Here is a 17,185-nt window from a genome sequence, read left to right on the forward strand (position 1 = left end):
GGGGAAAGGGCGGGGCAGCTGGCATTATTGGTGGGTAAGGAGTGGCTAGAAGCAGCCATACCTCTCTAGGAAGGATAGCGAGACCCCCACCAGGTTCAGGAAACTTTCCACACTGTACCCCAGACTGCTTGACTTTCTCCCCCACAGCCCAGTTACCCCGTGTCCGGATGACCCCAGCCTATCCTCTGTCTCTGGCACCCAGGACAGTGCTGGGCAAAGGAGAGGGATTCAGTGAAGGCTTGAGGGGTTGATAGGCAGCAGATGACAGGCAGATGTAAGGACAGACATGAAAAGAGAAGAACCCTGTACTGACTGCAGGAAACTGAGCCACAGAGCACCCAGAGTGACCCAGAGCTTGTGAGCAGCAGGGATCCCAGGGCCGGCTCCCAGGTCCACATCCTGGCTCCCTTCATCGGACCCAGACACATGGTCCGTGTTAGGCAGGAAGCCATGTTGGGAGAATGTTTCCCAAGGGGAAAACGGCCATTCCTATTCCTTCTAGCAGTTTTTATTTTCCTCAGTCCCAGCCCTCACTCTAGCACCTGGCCCATGGGCAGAGGTCTGGGCCTAGAGTCCATCTTCTTTATGACCCTGCCAGAGAGGACCTCCTTTCTGCTTCCCACCCCACTCCGACAGTAGCCTTCCTTCCCATGCCTGGTCCAGCATTGGACCAGAAGGTGGGGGCCAGGGGAGTGGGTAGCAGGCCTTGGAAAAGACGGTCAAGATCTAAGCCACATTCTCAGGTGACAAGACTGATTTCGTGGTGTGACCTCTATCAAATCGCATTACCACTCTGTTTTCTTATCAGAGAGCATCCACTCAACATTTTTCATTTTACTTACTACTTCAAGCCTGCAGTTTCATTGGATCCCCCAGCAGCCCACCCATCTGATACGATGACCCCCACATACAGATCCTAATTTAGACAGGGTAAGGGACACCCCAGGATCACCTTGCCAGTGAGGAGCAGAGTTGGGATTTGAATTTAGGTCTTTTTCTCCTTCCTTCCTTCCTTCCTTCCTTCCTTCCTTCCTTCCTTCCTTTTTAACTATAGTTACACATATGTACATGTGTGCCTCAATCCCTTCTCCTCCATTCTCCTGGGATTTGAGGCACACATGTACACATGTCCAGAGTATTTTTCAAGCCACTAGATCTGGGACTTGAACTTCTCAGTTGGCCAGGTGGAATCAAGCTGCCTTAGCCACCACGTCACTGGCTGGTCCAAACCCAGGTCTTCTAACAGCTAAAGACTCCTGTTCTTCCACAGAATGTGCTGTCTGGGGCCAGGATTCTTCCTGCACAAATGCAGGTCTCTCTGTGGTCTCTTCTGGGCTCCCAAGAACCCTGGACTTTCCCAGAAAAGGGTAGGATGAAGAGGAAATGCCGTGGTCCAGAGAACAGGGGGAGGACAGTATAAGAGAGGCCAGTCCCATCAGCAAGCCTTGACAGTGTGTGCCTCGCTCTGACTCCCATGTGTCATCCTCATACCAGTTCAGTAAGGGCTTCCCCTGTCTCATCTCTGTGGGATTCGAAGCTCACCGGCATCCTGTCTGCCCTGGCGGGGCCACAGCCCTGCACATATTGGAGCCCCAGGCCCACGGTGGAGTGTGTAAGCTGTATGTGCTCATGTCCGAGGCCTCCGAGGCCTAGTGTTCTGGGACTCTCCGAAAGGCTCTGTGGAGCAAGCACAGTGACCATGCAGGATGCTGCAAGTCTCAGAAGGGGCCATGGCAGGTGGCTGCCTGTGTCCTGGCTTCCTGAGTGACTTCTCTCCTAGCTGTGAGCCCCAGGTCTGAGGGATCCTCTGGCCCTCCGCCCTGGCCTCAGGGACTGGCTATCTTTACACATAGAGCCAGGTGGTCTTTTTCTCCCATCCCCCATAGGGTTGCAAGAACATTTTTTAAGAGAGATTTTTGCTATAGGGTGCATGCGCTTGCTGGAGAAACAGAGAGAGACCGAAAGCAAGAAATCACATCCTGGGGGGATGGCCACACTGTGATCTCTTCTCCTCCATCTGCCTCTTGGGATTTTGGGCACACAGACATGCCTAGCGTGAGTTTTAAGCCGCTGGGTCAGGGACTCGAACCACAGTGGGAGTCCAGCGACATAACCATTATGCCATCTGCTGGTGCTAAGGGTTATATGAACTTTAAAACCAGTCCCCCTGGCTTGGGAGTAACTCAAACCTGGTTCTCCCCCTATAGCAGTTGTCGGTATGACAAGAGAGAAAGACTTGACCCATGTGCCAACTACCCTGGACGCCCTACTCAGTCTGTTCAGCACTGAGATGGAGGGGAACTTGGAACTGAAGGAGCACAGAGAGGGAACCAGCACATTAGGCCAGCCTAGGAAGGGTCAGCGGAGGCTTCCTGAAGGAGGTGGCATTTGACTTGGGCAGTAATGAGGAAGAGACATCTCAGCAGTACTTACCTGGAAGCATTGTTGGGTAAATAAGATACTTAAATATTCTAGTAGGTGCTCATTAAAGCAAGTTACAGTCCCTTTCCTCTCCTGACGCCCCTAGCTTCTGGCCTCTGGGGTGGGGGCAGGAGAAACCTACTAAAGCAGCGGTGGGAGTGGCTGGTGGCCTGCCTGGGCAGGGAAGCTTACCATCTTACAGGGCACCTTGTCTCGGCGTTGGGAGGTAGCCAGGCCTACGGGCAGCAGGGCCAGGAGCAGCAGGATCCAGTGGCTCATGGCTCTGTAGGTGAGGAGGAAAGGGGACACCTGAGGCACTGACTCCTTCCCACTGCAGCCCACTCTGCTCCCTCCTGTCCGGACCTGCCCTGGGGAGCTCCAGACCACAGCCAGAGCTGGAATGAAGTGCTGTGGATAGGGCAGGGGGTGGTGTGGGAAATGGGCCAAGGAGTTGGGCTGTTACCCTGGGAAAGTGAGGATTTTAGAGCAGGGGGTGACTGGGTCAGACTTGGGACTTCAAAAGACCCTGGAAGTAGAGGGACCCTAGGGGTTGCCCTGGGCCATGCAGGGAGGCAGAGAGGCAGGGCCCTCATTCTATTTCAGCCCAGGCCACAAGTGGGTCCTCCTCTCAGCTGAGGCCCCATATGGAATTCCTCATTCTCTGCCCCTCCCACCCTTATTTTGCCCTTTTTCTTTTGAGTCTCTGATTCTGGAGCCCTTGCCATTGTTCGAGGGTGGGCCTGGGCCTTGACAGGAAGCCCCGCCAGGAGGCCTGCCCTGTGCCTGCACTCTTCCGGACTTCCCCGGGAGCAGGCTGCCAGGCCAGTACTTTCACTGGAGCTCTGGGTTGCTGCGCAGGGGCAGGCACTTGCTTGGCAACCAGGGTGGGGCTGAGAGGACGCAGAGGCCCCTGGGGCAGAGGCCCTGGCAGGGTGATCCCAGTGCTGAGGGGCCCGCTTGCTCCTGCACTGAGGACCTGAGCCAAGTGCTAAGAATACACAAATCGATCTGTCAATTTCATTCACTCATTCATCCACCCACACCTTCACTGAACGTCTCTGTGCTGGGAACTGGGACATAAATACACAGGAGAGACTGTAATAGATACAGAGATATTAACAAGGAGGGACGCGCATAGGCCTCTGCAGACGCTGGAGTCAGAGTCACCCAGGCCTGACTGTGCCCTCTGGTCTCCTCTGCTTACCTGTTCCATCTACCCGCCAAGTCCCTCCACCTCTCTGAGCTCCAGTTTTCTCTTCTGAAGTTAACAACAGTGACATGAGTTTTCTGGAGGATCAAATGAGACCTGTTCTATAGCAGTGCTACTGACAGAGCCCTTATTATGTTAGAGGGTGTGGGTACTCCCGAGAGAGAGAGAGAGAGAGAGAGAGAGAGAGAGTGAACACACTCCCAAGTGGCATGTGGTCACAGCATAATCCCCATTCCTCCATTTCTCCATCCCATCTGGATCTTGGCCATGCATGCACACATGCCCACTGTGTTTTTCAAGCCACTGAGGCCAGTTTGATTGGCCAAACTACTGATTTCCAAGTGCGACCTGCCTCCCTTAGTCACTACGGGGCTGGCCCTAGGTACCCTTCTTGACACGATACAAGTACAAAATTCATTTAATCTTTGTAGTAACTCAGTGGCTTGGTTCCATTGTTACTATTCTCATTTTGCAGAAGGGACGACGAAGGCTAAGCACCATGGCTAACAGGTGGCAGGCCCGGGCACATCTGGCCCCGGGGTCTGTGCCCTTAACTTCTGCACAGAGAAGTCTCCCACAGTGGGTGCTCAGTACGTGAGTGCCACACTGACACGCTGAAGGTGCTTTAGGAGAAATGCATGTGAGGGCTACCTCTTGGGCTAGTGATGACTTTAACGTTAAGGTGGCTTCTCTGATGGCCCCTCTTGCCTAAGCAGGCAATGGTCCCAGTGGGGTCTCTAAACTCTATCCTTTGGTCCCCTTGGGGCCACAGCTGCCCCACAGCGGCCCACTGTCACCCACATTGCAAGCTGAGCTTGCACAGGAAATCTCACTCTCGGAACATCACCGCCCATTTGAAAGCTGGTGTGCTCAGAACTCAGTGACACTCAGAACTGAGTGATGGCCCTCAGGCGTGGGGGAGAGTGCCTGCTGGCCAGTGGTCCTCCCACCCTCATTTCTCACTGTCCTCTCTCCCACCCTGGGTTCTGGGTGCCTCGTGTTCCCTTCTGTCTCCACTGCCTCAGATCTTCACTTCCTCCCCTCACTTCTCCTGATGAACACCTCTCCACCTCTAGGTTCCAGTTTAAATGTCACCACCTCCAAGAAGCCTTCTTTGGTTCCCCAGTCTGGGCTACATCCCACAGTGGCCAGTGAGCACAGTACTAAGAGTTCCATGGTTTGTCAGCCTCCCCTGCCCACACCACCACCACTGAGGGAAGAACCCCAAGGGCAGGAACTCGCTGACCTCCGAGACCCCACACAGCAGCTGCCGTGTGCCATCTGCAGGGCAAGCAGCCTGGCTGCCATTCTGCACGAGCCACCCCGACCACGGTCAATCAGGTACAAAGCAGCTCTGAAGGCGCCGTGGACACTCGCTGTCTTTCCCCACCGGGCAGTGACCCACAGGGCTCAGCTGGGAGGTGTGCTGAAGAGGGATGCCAGGCTCAGGGCCAGTGGCCTGGGCAGAAGGAAGCAGGAGAAACCTCCGAATCAGGGGAGAAGTGCAAAGAATACCTGGGGGGGAGGCACAATGCTACACTAATAAGCCCATCCTGCCTACTGCTACAAGGGGACTTACATACATTTGTAGAAAAATGGAATTCAAGCATGGGTTTATTTGGGTGCAAAATATTCTTTTTTTGAGAGAGATTTTTGCTATAGGGTGCGTACACTCACTGGAGAGACAGAGAGACAGAGAGCAAGAAATCACCCTTAGTGTGGATGGCCATACTACAATCCCTTCTCTTTTCTCCTTTTGCATTTTTAGACAATACACACACACACACACACACACACACACACACACACACACACAGCGTGAGGTTTAAGTTATCGGGTCCGGGACTCAAACTGTGGTTGACAATGAGGGAGTCCAGAGATGTAACCGTTATGCCATCTGCTGGTCCCAGGTGCAAAGCATTTTGAAATCCGTGTATAGTTTTTTCATAGTATGTATTTTTCATGAACTTAAAAAAAAATCCCCCTCTTATTTAAGGATGTTGGACACTTCTAAGCACTTGACCTATAGCATCTCATTTAATCCTCACAACCACTCCATGAGGCAATGACTGTAATTCCCATTTTTCGGATGAGCAACTTGAGACTCAGAATGGTGAAGTGACTTACCCCCAGAGTGCCTCAGCTCGTAAGTGTTTTTGAGCTGGGATTTACCCAGGTCTACCTGACCTACCAGCTGGGTTTTCTCCACAGCACGTGTTGAGCCAGCTACTCGGTAGAACTGCCCCCCATCTTGCCCGTGACGCTCTCAGACTTACCCGGAGTCACACAGGCAGTGGAGAGCCGTCAGGGTCAGAGTCCAGTCTGTCTGCCTGCACAGCAAATACTTCCACTACTCCAGGCTAACCCCACGCAGACCCCACACGGCACAGAGGAGGATCCCTGCTCGCTGTCTGGCTCCCAGGCTCTTCCTCTCCCTCCTGCCTGCCTCATCTGACTTGCTGGCAGAGGGGGTCCTGGGAGAGCTGCCGGCAGCTCATAGGAGCAGTGAATCACTAGGGGCAAGCCCCATTCCGGAGACGTGTGCGTCCCACGGGGAATTAGACCTTAACCCAAAGGAATGTGGCTGTGACGGCGGAATTCCAGGCAGTTCGGGTGCGGATGGGGTGGGGGGGTCCTTCAGATCTTACCCCTATGAGGAAGGCTGGCACACAGCCCTGGGGTACCGTGCTCCCCCAACCCCCAATTTCCCAGCAGAGAAGGGCAGGCTGTCGCGTGTGGGACAGCTAGCCCCCTAGGCCTGGATCAGAGGGCCGAAGGAAACCTGAGTTCAAACCCTGCCCTGCTATGTTTAGCTGCGTGCTCCTGGGCAAGTCCCAGTCTTTCGGCCACTGTTTTCCCAGCTGTCAAATGGGACCACCTGCCTCATCGGGAAAGACCTCAGAGACAGGCGTCTTGGAGAGCTCTCAGGGGAAGATGAGGGTCAAGCCGGGTCCACGCTTAAAGCGGGGACACTGGCTGGGGTGTGTTGGGGGTCTCGACTGACCCTTCGCAGCCAAGCTCGCGGTGGGAGCTCGCTAAAGGCGCTGGGCGGTGGCTCCCCAGCGGTCGGCCCTGCCAGCCGGGACGCCTACCTGGCTCAGCGCGGCCGCCGCTCCTGTCCCGGGCAGCCTCGGCACATTTTGCGCAAACCTACCCGGCCCACCCGGCGCCAGGACCCGGGGTCGTGGCCCGAGGAGGCTCCCGGCACTCACTGCCCACGGGGCCGCTCGGATTTAAATACTCTCTGGCCGACCCGCCCCACCACGCCCCCCTCGGTGCAGCCGCGGGGTCCTAGCGCCAGCTTCACAACCGGGGCTTTGGTTTCATCCGGAACTGGGGTTCAGGGTAGGTGGGTGCAGCGTCTGCTTTTTGCTAGAACTTAGGCAGGGAAGAGGGGACGAAGAGGGCGTGATGTAAGGACCGGGAGGGAGAGGGGTCGCAAGGAAGCGCTGCGGATGCGGACCTGGGCTGGCACGGGGCAGCCGCACGTGCAGTCCGCAGTCCGCAGTCAGCGCTCCTCGAGGTCCGGGGTTGGCGGGGGGGCGGCGCGGGTGACTCCAGGAGCCGCAGGTCCGCGGAGGAAATCCGGCCTGGCCCGATTTCCCAGCTGCCGGCGCCGCGGGCAAACAGGAGAGGTGAAGGCAAGGCTGAACGCGGAAGGAAATGACCCTTCGCTGGCCCTGGGCGGCTGCAGAGGGGGTTCCCCGCCCAGGCGGGCGGCGGCCACCCGCCTCGGCCGCGTCCAGGCTCGTCGCTTCTCCTCTCTGGATTATGCTTTAGTGTCCAGACTCGTCCTCCCCCACTGTCTCCCGGATGCTAATAGCCTGTGAACCAGCATCCTCCAAGCCTCCACTTTTCATATGGAGAAACTGAGGCTAGGGGCTGGGGCGAGTAAATATGAATTAAAAACCAATTGTCTGCGACTAGTAAGGTCCCCACTTATAGCTGGAGGAACTGAGGCTCAGAAAGGTTAAATAGCATCTCTTATGTCTCACAGTTTTTAAGAGGCAGGGATTTGACTAAATCTGCAGCGCAAAATCCAGACCAGTCTGGTCACCACGATGCTTGCCTTTTTAAAGTGCTGTGCAAAAGCAGGGTGGCAGGATTGTGTTTTACATCAGGTGAGAGACTGAGACAGATCTTCCCTAATGCTGCCCTCAAGATGCCTTGGCCTTACTAAATCTCAGAGACCACGCCCTGCTGGGTATGGGCTAGGGGAGAGTCACAGTTGTGCTCCAGGCCCTGGTCCAAGAGGTTCTTCTTCCCTGATGGTCACCAGCCCTGAGAGTAGACCTGAATGTCCCACTGAGAGGCAGGAAAGTGACCACCCAGAGCCTCGTGAGAATCAGGGTGGAAGCTGGGTCCCTGGGGTCCCCAGGATAGCTGCTTCCTTTTCTTCCTCCTATCCAGTCCACTGTGGAGGCTGGTCTGGGGAAATAGGTCATGCCCATGGCTCAGGGACATGGTGTAGCCTCAGAGGGGGAGATCAGGGAAGGCTTCCTTCAGGAGGGGGCCTGAGCTGCAGTGAGGAAATGGGTAAGGAAGGGATAGGAGGATGCGGGTAAAGAACCTGGCAGGGCCTGGAAGGGTAACCAACCTACCTCCCATGTCCACCAGCTACGACCACCAGGCCTTTGATCTGTGCTCACAGGGGTCCTGGCTGCTCGATCCCACCCCATCTCTGATGCTAGCATAACAGAGCCTCAGTTTCCTTGTCTATAAAATAGGAAGAGAGACTGAAGAGTAAAGGATCAGGTTGGGCTCTCGGCAGTAAAGATAGTGAGATGTTCCCTAACACCCTCTCATTGTCTTTACTGCAGAGAGCTCCACTCGTCCATACCCTGCCAGCTTCCTTTTCCAGGTCCAGGAGAGTGCTTCATCGCTCTGAGCATGCGCAGTGGGGCTGAAATGAACCTGGGCAGGTCCTGGCTTTGCTGTCTGACCTGCGCCCCATCCAGGCCCAGGCTGACTGAGCACTGCCTCACCCTTCTTAGAGTCGCAGCCACTGAGAGAAACTGCTAGGCTGGGGCAAGGCTGGGCCAGGGCTGGGCCAGGGCTGGGCCAGGGCTGGGTCAGGGCTGGGCCAGGGCTGGGCCAGGGCGGGTTTGGGAGAGTGCCTGCCTCCTGCACACTCCCAGGTCTGTGGTTGTGGTTAGTCAGTTCGTGGGGTTCCACCTTATTCAGTGTCTGGATGGGGCTCCTCAAGAGTTGGAGACAGATGGGCAACCAAGCATGCCTACCCGCTGCAGATGCCTCTGGGGACCAGTGGCTCAAAGCTGGGAACCCTACGTGCTCAGAGCCTTCTCCTTCACCTCTTCCTTCTTCAGCGGTCTTTCGGTGTGACATTTGGCACTTGCTTGAACCTTCTGACCTCAGTTTGCTGATCTGCAGAGTGAGACTAATAGTAGCACCTGAGGGCCTGGCGTGCAGTGAAGAGAAAATGAAACGACGTATGTAAAGTACCTGGTGGGGGAGAGCAGGGGCTGGCCCCGGGGACTTGCTCAGTAAACATGATCTCCCTTCCCTGGTGGCCTGAAGAGTTGGTGCATTAAACTGTCCCGTGCCTGGGAGGCAAATGAGAACAGCGAGGCCGATTGGGTCCAGAGACCTGGAAGGCCAAGTGTGTGAGTTTGGGCCTGTCTGCAGGAGGAGGGGTGGGGAACCGAGCAGGGCTGGGTCTGCCTAGCAGTCATGCAGTGGTGGCTTTCTCTTAAGGACCTTCAAGACCAACTGTCCACCCAGCTGCCTAGCTCCTGCTCGCATGCCTCCAGGATTGAAGCGTTCCCTGGACAGCGCATCAATAGGCAGCCGGCCTTCACAGTGTGGGTCCTTCTGTGGAGACACTTCCTTTCCCTCCTGCATCTGTCAGCGAGGATAGGAGACATGTTCTCTGAGTCCTTGGGATCACCATTCTGAGGTAAGAAAACCCTCCCAGAGAGGATTTTGGCTGTAGGAGCTGGTGGGCCAGAAATGTAGCCGTGTGCTGCTCATCGGCGCGATCTCAGACAAGCTGCTAAACCTCCCTGAGCTTTGCTGTCCTCATCCAAGCATAGGCCGAGAGTGGGAAGGACCACAACGCCCTGGGCCCCCAGTTTAGTTTCCACCGCTCTTTGCTGAAGACCCTTTGTGGGCCAGTCCTTCATCTCTTGTGACATCAGAGTAAAGACAGCCATGGGCAGCCTTTAGTGCCCGAGGTTCAGAGACCTGAAGTAGCCCAAGTCACACAACTTTGAACCCAGAATTCCTGCCTCCCAGGCCAGACCTTTGTAAAATGTGGCCGTCCTCACTCCCTGCCCCTGCCGGGCACCCACATGAGCCCCTGGGGTCAGGGAGTTCCCGCACGAGCCTCTCGAGGGGCCTGCCTTCTGGAGCAGAACCCCGAGTTCCCCAGTGCTTCCCCTGCCCACCTGCCCTAGGATGGCCTCACACCATACCAACTCTGGGCCCCTCCTGGAGGGACCATGCGGGAAGATGACGTGTCAGCTGCAGGGAGTTAGTGAGCTAAAAGCCAACAGCAGGGCTGGGACCCCCACGCCACAGAGGGCAGTGTGCCTCCTGGCCGAGCACTAGCTGGTCTGCGCAGTGGGAATAAGCAGAGCTGGCTTACTTCACTTTCTCCTCCCCGCAGCCACCCAGCAAGGGAAGGCCCCTTCCACCAAAGAGGGACTGAGGCCCGGTGGGGTGCTGCAGCGTGCACAGTCACAGCTGACAGGGCAGGGCACGACAGGCACTCCCACTGCATCCTCAGGCTCCGGGGCCGTGGTGTGTACAGAGACTCGCTTGGCTGGTTTTCTCTTCTGAGTGGGGACACGAGTCACCCTTCACTGTGGCGCTCAGCATTTCCAAGGCAGAGGAAGCAGGTACCGGTGAGGCCCTGTGGACCCCTCAGCCACCACCCAGGAGGCACCTGGCTCTGGCTCAGAGTCCTATTAGTGAGAACAATGGCTGAGGGGCCTGGGGGTTCCCGGAGGCCCCAAAGACTGACGGGTAGAGGGGATGTTAGGTGAGAAAATTGGGTAGGATCAGCAGTCTCTCCACAGCCCAAGTCTATGCTGAGTCGCGGACCGTGAAACCGCAGCTTTCTGCAGCGCCTGGCTGCTGGGAAACGCATGGCTCGTCCCCTTTAACCATTTGAAGCGTAACCCAGTGTACCCTTCTGGATGAGCCAGGGTGTGCCAGTGTGGACTTGGGTGGTGGTCTCTGAGGTCAGAAAGTCTCGTCCCAGACTAACAATGAGAGTCTCAGAGCTGGCCCAGGGCATTAGCCAGAGCAGGACACCAGCCCCGAGGAGACGGATGGCCACCATGGCGGCCTCGCCACAAGGGAGCAGGTGGCCTTGGGCAAGTCACTCTGCCCTCACCATCTCAGTCTCATCTCGAAAAGGGAGACTGTGTTCTGCCAACTTCGAGCGGGTGTGGAGGAGAGGAGGGGAGGAGAGGAGGCCGCGGCGGAAGACCGGGTGCTAAGGGCTGCGTCAGTGACTACCGCTGCCCTCCTCCCCATGTGAAGGCCGTGATGCTGTGGGCAACTGGAGGGACTCGTTGGCAGGGGAGCCCCCAGTGACAGGGGAACGTTTCTTGAGAGCCCTGGAGACTTGGTCTGGGAGAGAGGGCTGAGTAAGGGAGTACCCAGCCCTGTATGCTCTGAGCACCAGGGCAAAGGTGTCCCTACCCCGGGTTCCCAGAGGAAGAGCTTCGGTCTCCACAGAGCTCCACAGCAGCCGGGCCCCACCCTCAGCAGCCACCTGCATCCCCTTCCCGCTTCACACTGCGGTGTCGGGAGGCTGCAGGCTCGTCTTTCTTAGCATGGTCAAAACCCTGCGACCTGGTAAAGCTTCCAGGAAGCAGCTCCTCGGTACCAGGTAATGGCCGCCTGCTAAAACCAGCCTCCTCTGCTTCTACTCCAAGAAAGATGGCAGATCCGAGGTTCAGAGAGGGTGAGAATATGGCCAGAAGTCACACAGCAGGTTCTCCTCACCCACCCTCCTTCCTTCCGTGCCACACTCTGAGTGTGGCACTCCTGAGTTCACACAGCAACCTTTTCGGAGGTCTGGGTTGCTTCTTCTTGAACTGTAGCAGGTATTAGATCCCTGAAGGCTTGTTTAAGTAGATTGCTGAGTCTGGTTCAGGAGGTGGGAGGTGGAGTGTAGACTCTGCACCTCTAGCAAACCTCCAGTCCACCGACCCCCTCAGAGAAGTGCTGCTCTAGGGAAGCTCCTTGGCCCTGGGAAGTGAAGGGTGGTGGGCTGTGGTCAGGCTGGGTGCAAGCCCTGGCGTTGGCTCTGCTGGTGCACAGCCTTCACCTATGGGGTCTCATCACCACCTCCCACCAAGAGCAAAATGCAGACGTGTGATGGAGAGGCGGTGGTTAATAGGATTAGTACTCTTGTTTTTACCATGAGGAATTGAGTTGGGAAGGGGTTAGTCTGGGCCCAGGCCGCTCTCTAATCCAACCTTTATGTTGGCGCCCATTAACCCTGACTACACCCAACAAGGTAGATGTAATGATTACTTCTTTGCTGATGACACGGGGAAGCCCAGAGACGTTAAGTAATTAGCTGAAGCTTGCACAGCCAGCATGCGTGACTGCAGGCAGTGGGACTCCCCATTTAATACGTTATCGTACTGCTTCTCGACAGAGCATTCCTTAGCGCAGAGTGAGGGGCCTAAAGCTCTGTGTCAAGTGATACTTCCTCTCCCACCTTAAGTGGAGGAGGTGTGCACAGCTGTAGGTGTGAGGGGAGAGCTGAAGCGGGCAGGGCTGAGGAAGAGAGGCAGCCCAGGTTTCAGGGAGACCCATCAGAGTCCCCATCCTCGCTGTGCCACTCTCTGCGAGGTGACGGGGTGGACGGCCCACCTCTGTGAACCATTCCACCTCTGTCACATGGAGGCAGCAATGGACCACGAAGTTGTTTGGAGAGTGAGCTCTTGAATCCTGCAGCCACCAATCAGTGGCATAGCTCACCACAATTTCTAGTTCTTAATTGCAGTTTCTTGGCATCCACAATCTTTTTGGTGTTCACAATCTTTTTCGTGCTGGTTTAGTTCAAGGAGTGAGTAAAGTGGTTTGTGAAGGGCCCCCTGGCTGTGCTCAGGGGACATGGGGAAGGACCTGCCTAAAATATAGCTGTGACAGCCCTCAGGGAAGCTGTACTGGTGGCAGGAGGCGGCTGGGTTTCCATTCTGCAAGGGTCTCCTGCCAGACTGGCGAGGGGCGGGCCTAAGTGCACTGAGTCCTCACCAGGTGGCCTTAGGCTTGGGCCATTGTGCCCCCTGGTGTGCAACTCTCTTTGCCTTCTTCCTTCCTGCTTCAAGCACGGTTCTCAGGAGGTTGAGGTTCCGGAGGGACAGTGCCCAGCAGTTGCAGTGCAGAGGCATTGCAGTGGGGTGCCCTATGTCTGCTCTCTGTCCCCTGACACCTGAAGCCCCGCCTGCTCCCACAGAGACACATGCACACCTACACCTGTGCACACCCCCTCATCTGGACCCTCAGAGACTGCAGGACACATGGGACCACAGCTCAGGTGAACAGCCACCTCACACAGAGTTCACACAGACACACGCACTGTCCACTGACTGTTCAGAGACACCCTGAAACAGTCGCCACACAGACACATGCACCCTCACAGATTCAGTGCTCAGATACACACCACAGGTCAGAACATCTCACAGACGTGCACACTGAGCACACGTGATGTATACATGCTATATGCATGTGTGTATCTCACACACACATACCACAATCACAATCATACCACACATTGCATACAAACACAGCTCAATGTACACACTGACCACTTAAAATACCCTGACTCCCAAACCCAGTGCACGCAGCCTTCTCATGCATGTGCGTGGGTACACACACATGCAGACACAGGAGCACACGTGCACTCAGCCTGTGGGAATAGGCTGCCATCCCGCACGGCTCATGACTGAGTTTCTCCAAAGCAGACCATGTGGGAGTTGGGCGGCTTCCACTAGAGCTGATTTCCTGGGCTGTGAAAAGGAGAGGCGAGGAAAGGACACGGTCTGGTCTAAATAAGTCAGGCGGACTGCCGTGCCTGCCCCGCCATCCCGTGGTCGTCCAGATGGGATGCTGTGAGCTGGGCCGGAGGCTGGGCTGTAGTCCGGAGTGCAGAATTCTGGATCCTGTCCTGAGGGGATGCCAGGCCCTGTGCCCAAGGCCAGTGTGCTCTCTGGGCCTGGAAGCTTAGAGATGGGTTACATGTGGCCTTTGGGTGACCACCCTCTGGCCTCTTCTGGGCAGTGTGGTTTTGCCTACTTGTCCACCCTCTCCTCTGTGCCCAGGAGTGGAAGGCTGGGTTTGAGGCCTGAGCCTGGCCCCTGGTGCGTGCCTATATTCCTGCCGGCAGAGGCTAATCCATCTCCCCTGCCCCCGAAGCCTTCTGGGCAGCCCCCTTTCTGCGGCCCTCCCACCCACAGGGGCACTCTTCTGTCCCACGAGGCTGTCCTGGCCCTCTAGGGCCCCCAGCTGCTGGCCACCTCTCACAGCCTTCTGGCCGGACCTGGGAAGGGGGCCTGTCCTGCTGTCTCCATGGCTCTCTGCTCTCCGCACTTCTGCCTCCACTGGTCTCCAGCCGCTTCATCCCAGTGAGCCCGCTGTGCGCTCCATGGTGAGCACTGCTTGGAGGACACACTTCCCTCCCAAGCCCTGGCCTGGTTCTCCATAGCTGCCCCTTTCCAACCCCCACCCTCTGCTTTACCCGTCCTGTTCCCCAGGCCTATCTACTCTCTGGTTCTCTCCTCTAGAGCGCCTCCTCCTGGCTCCTTTTGCAGGCTCCTCCTCCCCATCTTCAGTGTGGAAGCATCTGACCCTCCCTCCCCCTCTGGCCTTGGCATCTCTCTCCTCACCTCTCCCAGAACAGCTTCCTGGCCCAGGTCTCCCTTTTCTGTTCACTCGCTGCCCGGCCCCCCTCCACCCAGCAGTCAGATGGAGTCTGTCCCAAACAGATTTGACCAGGTCCTCCCCGGAGGTCCCAGCACACATCCCTCTTCCTGTCCTCCTGTGTCTGTCGCTCCTCTCGGGGCCATATGCTATATCGTGACTGGCAGATGCCCTGGTCATCTCCCTCCTTTCCTGCCCTGTCCCCGCATGTCGTTATCTCTGTCCAGTGCCCCTCCACTCCCTTTCCTCTCCCTCTCTCTCTTCCTTCCCATCCATACCCCTCTGTGTCTCCCTCTTGCCTCCTTTCAAACTGCCAGAGGTAGGGGCTGTAGGAGCTACCTTGTAGGGATACCCATGCAAATAAAAAACCCAAGGCCGCTGACTGGGAGCTCTCCAGTCTGTGCTCCACATCCAGGAGACAAGGGGAGGACTGACTATGGAGAGAAAGCCCCCCTCGGGCAGCCCAGGTGAGGCCGTGGAGATGCCTGCCCAGTGTGGGAAAGCCTGAAACAGCCTTTTAAGGGGCTCCTGGATGGCCTTTCACTGTCCACGGTCCCACGGCCCCTATGGGTCTAACCTTGACCTCTGTCCTTGGCATGCTCTGGCATCTGCCCCCCAGACACCTGGTTGTCGGCCTTGGCGTCCCAAGACCCTTCCCCACCTGCTCGCTCCTCTGGATCCTGCCCCACAACTCTCCCGTTCCCATTTCCATTGCTGGGCCCCACCTGGCTCTGGGGACTGTATCACCTTCTCCCATGTAGCGTGTAGTCTTGGGGGGCTTTGGGGCTGGGGTCCAGTTCTGCCCCTGGCTTGCTGGGTGACCTAGGACTGCATTTCAGTAGCCTTATTTAAAACGTGGGGATAATATTAGGCAGTCGGTAAAGTCATGATGTATTTTTCTATACAAACATGTGACACGACTTCTCCAGTGACCCAACAGTACTTTGCTCGCACGGTACTAGTGGGGTTAATTGCTAAGATACCATCCATATTGGTTGCTTCTTTTCAGTGAAATGCCACCCTTCCCACAGGCTGTACCAGGAGAGCCTTGAACATGCCTGCCCAGGGTCTGGGAAGACCTGAGTCAGCCCTTTAAGGTTCTTGGGTCTTCGATCACTCTCACAGCTGCTCTTCAACAATGAAACGGGAAGTAGAGGCTGGGTCCTGGTGGGCTTGGGACAGCAGTGGGTTTGGAGACCAGGGGATGTTGAAGAAGATGGAGAAAGGTGACGTGGCTGCCAGGGTGCAGGCAGCCATCAATGACTCTCCAGTGCTCAGCTTCGCACAGACCTGGCATTACTGGGCTGCATGGTGGGGGCTCGGGGTGGACACTGGGAGAGCAGAGATGCTCCATGGCTTGCCTCCCGGCCCTGTGTACAGCAGAGCTGGAGGTGTGCTGAGCAGATATTGCGGCACTTCTCAGGCTGGAAGGACTATGTCTCTGACTCAGTGGACAGGGGAAGACCACACGGTCTCCAGGTCCCTGGCGCCAGGTCATGGGGGTTATTACAATTGTCCATAGGGATTCTTTTTGTAAAATTGTGGGTGTGAACAACTTGAGAGGACAGGATGGGCCCAGGCTGGGGCAGGATGGGCTGGGCAGTTGGAGGTCGGCTGGCAGGAGGTCAGGGCAAGGGGCCTTGACCAGGAGCCGGGGGCTTTTGTTAAGTAAGAGAATGCCATGGCAAGGTCTGCACTGCAGGTGGGCTGGACATGGGATGGAGGCAGGTGGGCAGCGAGAGAGCCAGTGCCCTCGCCGGGGACCTAAATAGTGAGGTTTGTACAGTGGTGGAGGCCATCCGTGTGAGCTGGCTGGGGCTCAACAATTGATCTGGGTCTGGGGGACTGTCATGAGTAGGATGGATATAGAGGGTCAAGGTGGGCCATACGTAGCCCATCAGGGAGGCCCACAGAGCAGTGCTGCCTCTGGATCTGGAGCCCAGAAGGAAGGTCCCTGTCAGAATAGAGGGGTGGGCAGCAAGAGCCCCATGGCCCTGTCTGAGGTGCACAGTTGTCCCTGCCTCCCAGGACGGGGCATGAGAGGCCTGAGAGGCAATGCCCGAAAGCCTACCTTAGCACTGAGTACCTTCTCCAGTTGCTTACCAGGAAATTTAATTGGTTGGAGGCTGCACCAGCCTTTGCACGTGGGACTGGGCCAGGCCTTTCCCATAGGGTCAGGACACAGCCCACTGTTTCCCCAAACAACACTACTCCATGGAGTGGCCCCAGTTCTCTGTATACCCCCCATCCTCCCTCCTGCCAGGACAGCCAGCCCTGGGACCCTGCAGCCTAGGGAGGGCATAGGATTCTCCAGGGTAGCTGTAGGGTTCTTGCTTCTCTGTGAAACACCTTGTCTGCCCCCTAGTGGGAGAGCCTCTAGAACTTCTGAAAACACAGGAGAGACCCCAGTGATGTAGTCAAACCCTGTGCATGGGGAGGCTGGCGCCTTGGGTGGGAAGAGCCTGTACAAGAAAGCCTAGGGTAGAGTGAGGGCAGAGTGAGGGCAGAGTGGGGGCAGAGTGAGGCCATAGCGGGGACAGGGGGCTCTCAGAAGAAGCTCGGGTGACTGTCCTGCAGCCCCAGGGGGATGCAGCAACACCACCTGCTCAGTCTGCATTCAGAGGACGCTGCCACCCCCCCCCCCCCGGG

General features: G+C 56.7%; 2 protein-coding genes across 3 annotated transcripts in view; both read right to left on the minus strand.

The window, feature by feature from the left end:
* The window catches only part of LRRC32 (leucine rich repeat containing 32), a 10,780-nt gene extending 3,951 nt beyond the window's left edge, over window positions 1–6,829 (minus strand). Inside the window, exons 1-2 of one of the 2 annotated variants that reach the window (XM_006141026.3) lie at window positions 6,724–6,829; window positions 2,614–2,704 (exon numbers count right to left, since the gene is read on the minus strand). In XM_006141026.3, coding sequence (XP_006141088.1) covers window positions 2,614–2,700 — 87 coding nt within the window. In that variant the 5' untranslated portion in view covers window positions 2,701–2,704; window positions 6,724–6,829. The other variant, XM_006141027.3, reaches the window with a different exon arrangement.
* Window positions 6,830–6,839: 10 nt separating this feature from the next.
* LOC102494681 (olfactory guanylyl cyclase GC-D) overlaps window positions 6,840–17,185 on the minus strand; it is a 67,452-nt gene continuing 57,106 nt past the window's right edge. The window contains exons 21-22 of the mRNA XM_006141152.1: window positions 7,095–7,238; window positions 6,840–6,964 (exon numbers count right to left, since the gene is read on the minus strand). Coding sequence (XP_006141214.1) covers window positions 6,840–6,964; window positions 7,095–7,238 — 269 coding nt within the window. The remainder of the gene's footprint in view (window positions 6,965–7,094; window positions 7,239–17,185) is intronic.

Source organism: Tupaia chinensis, unplaced genomic scaffold (genome assembly GCF_000334495.1).
Source record: "Tupaia chinensis unplaced genomic scaffold, TupChi_1.0 Scaffold000047_1, whole genome shotgun sequence".
Taxonomy (NCBI): Eukaryota; Metazoa; Chordata; class Mammalia; order Scandentia; family Tupaiidae; genus Tupaia; species Tupaia belangeri.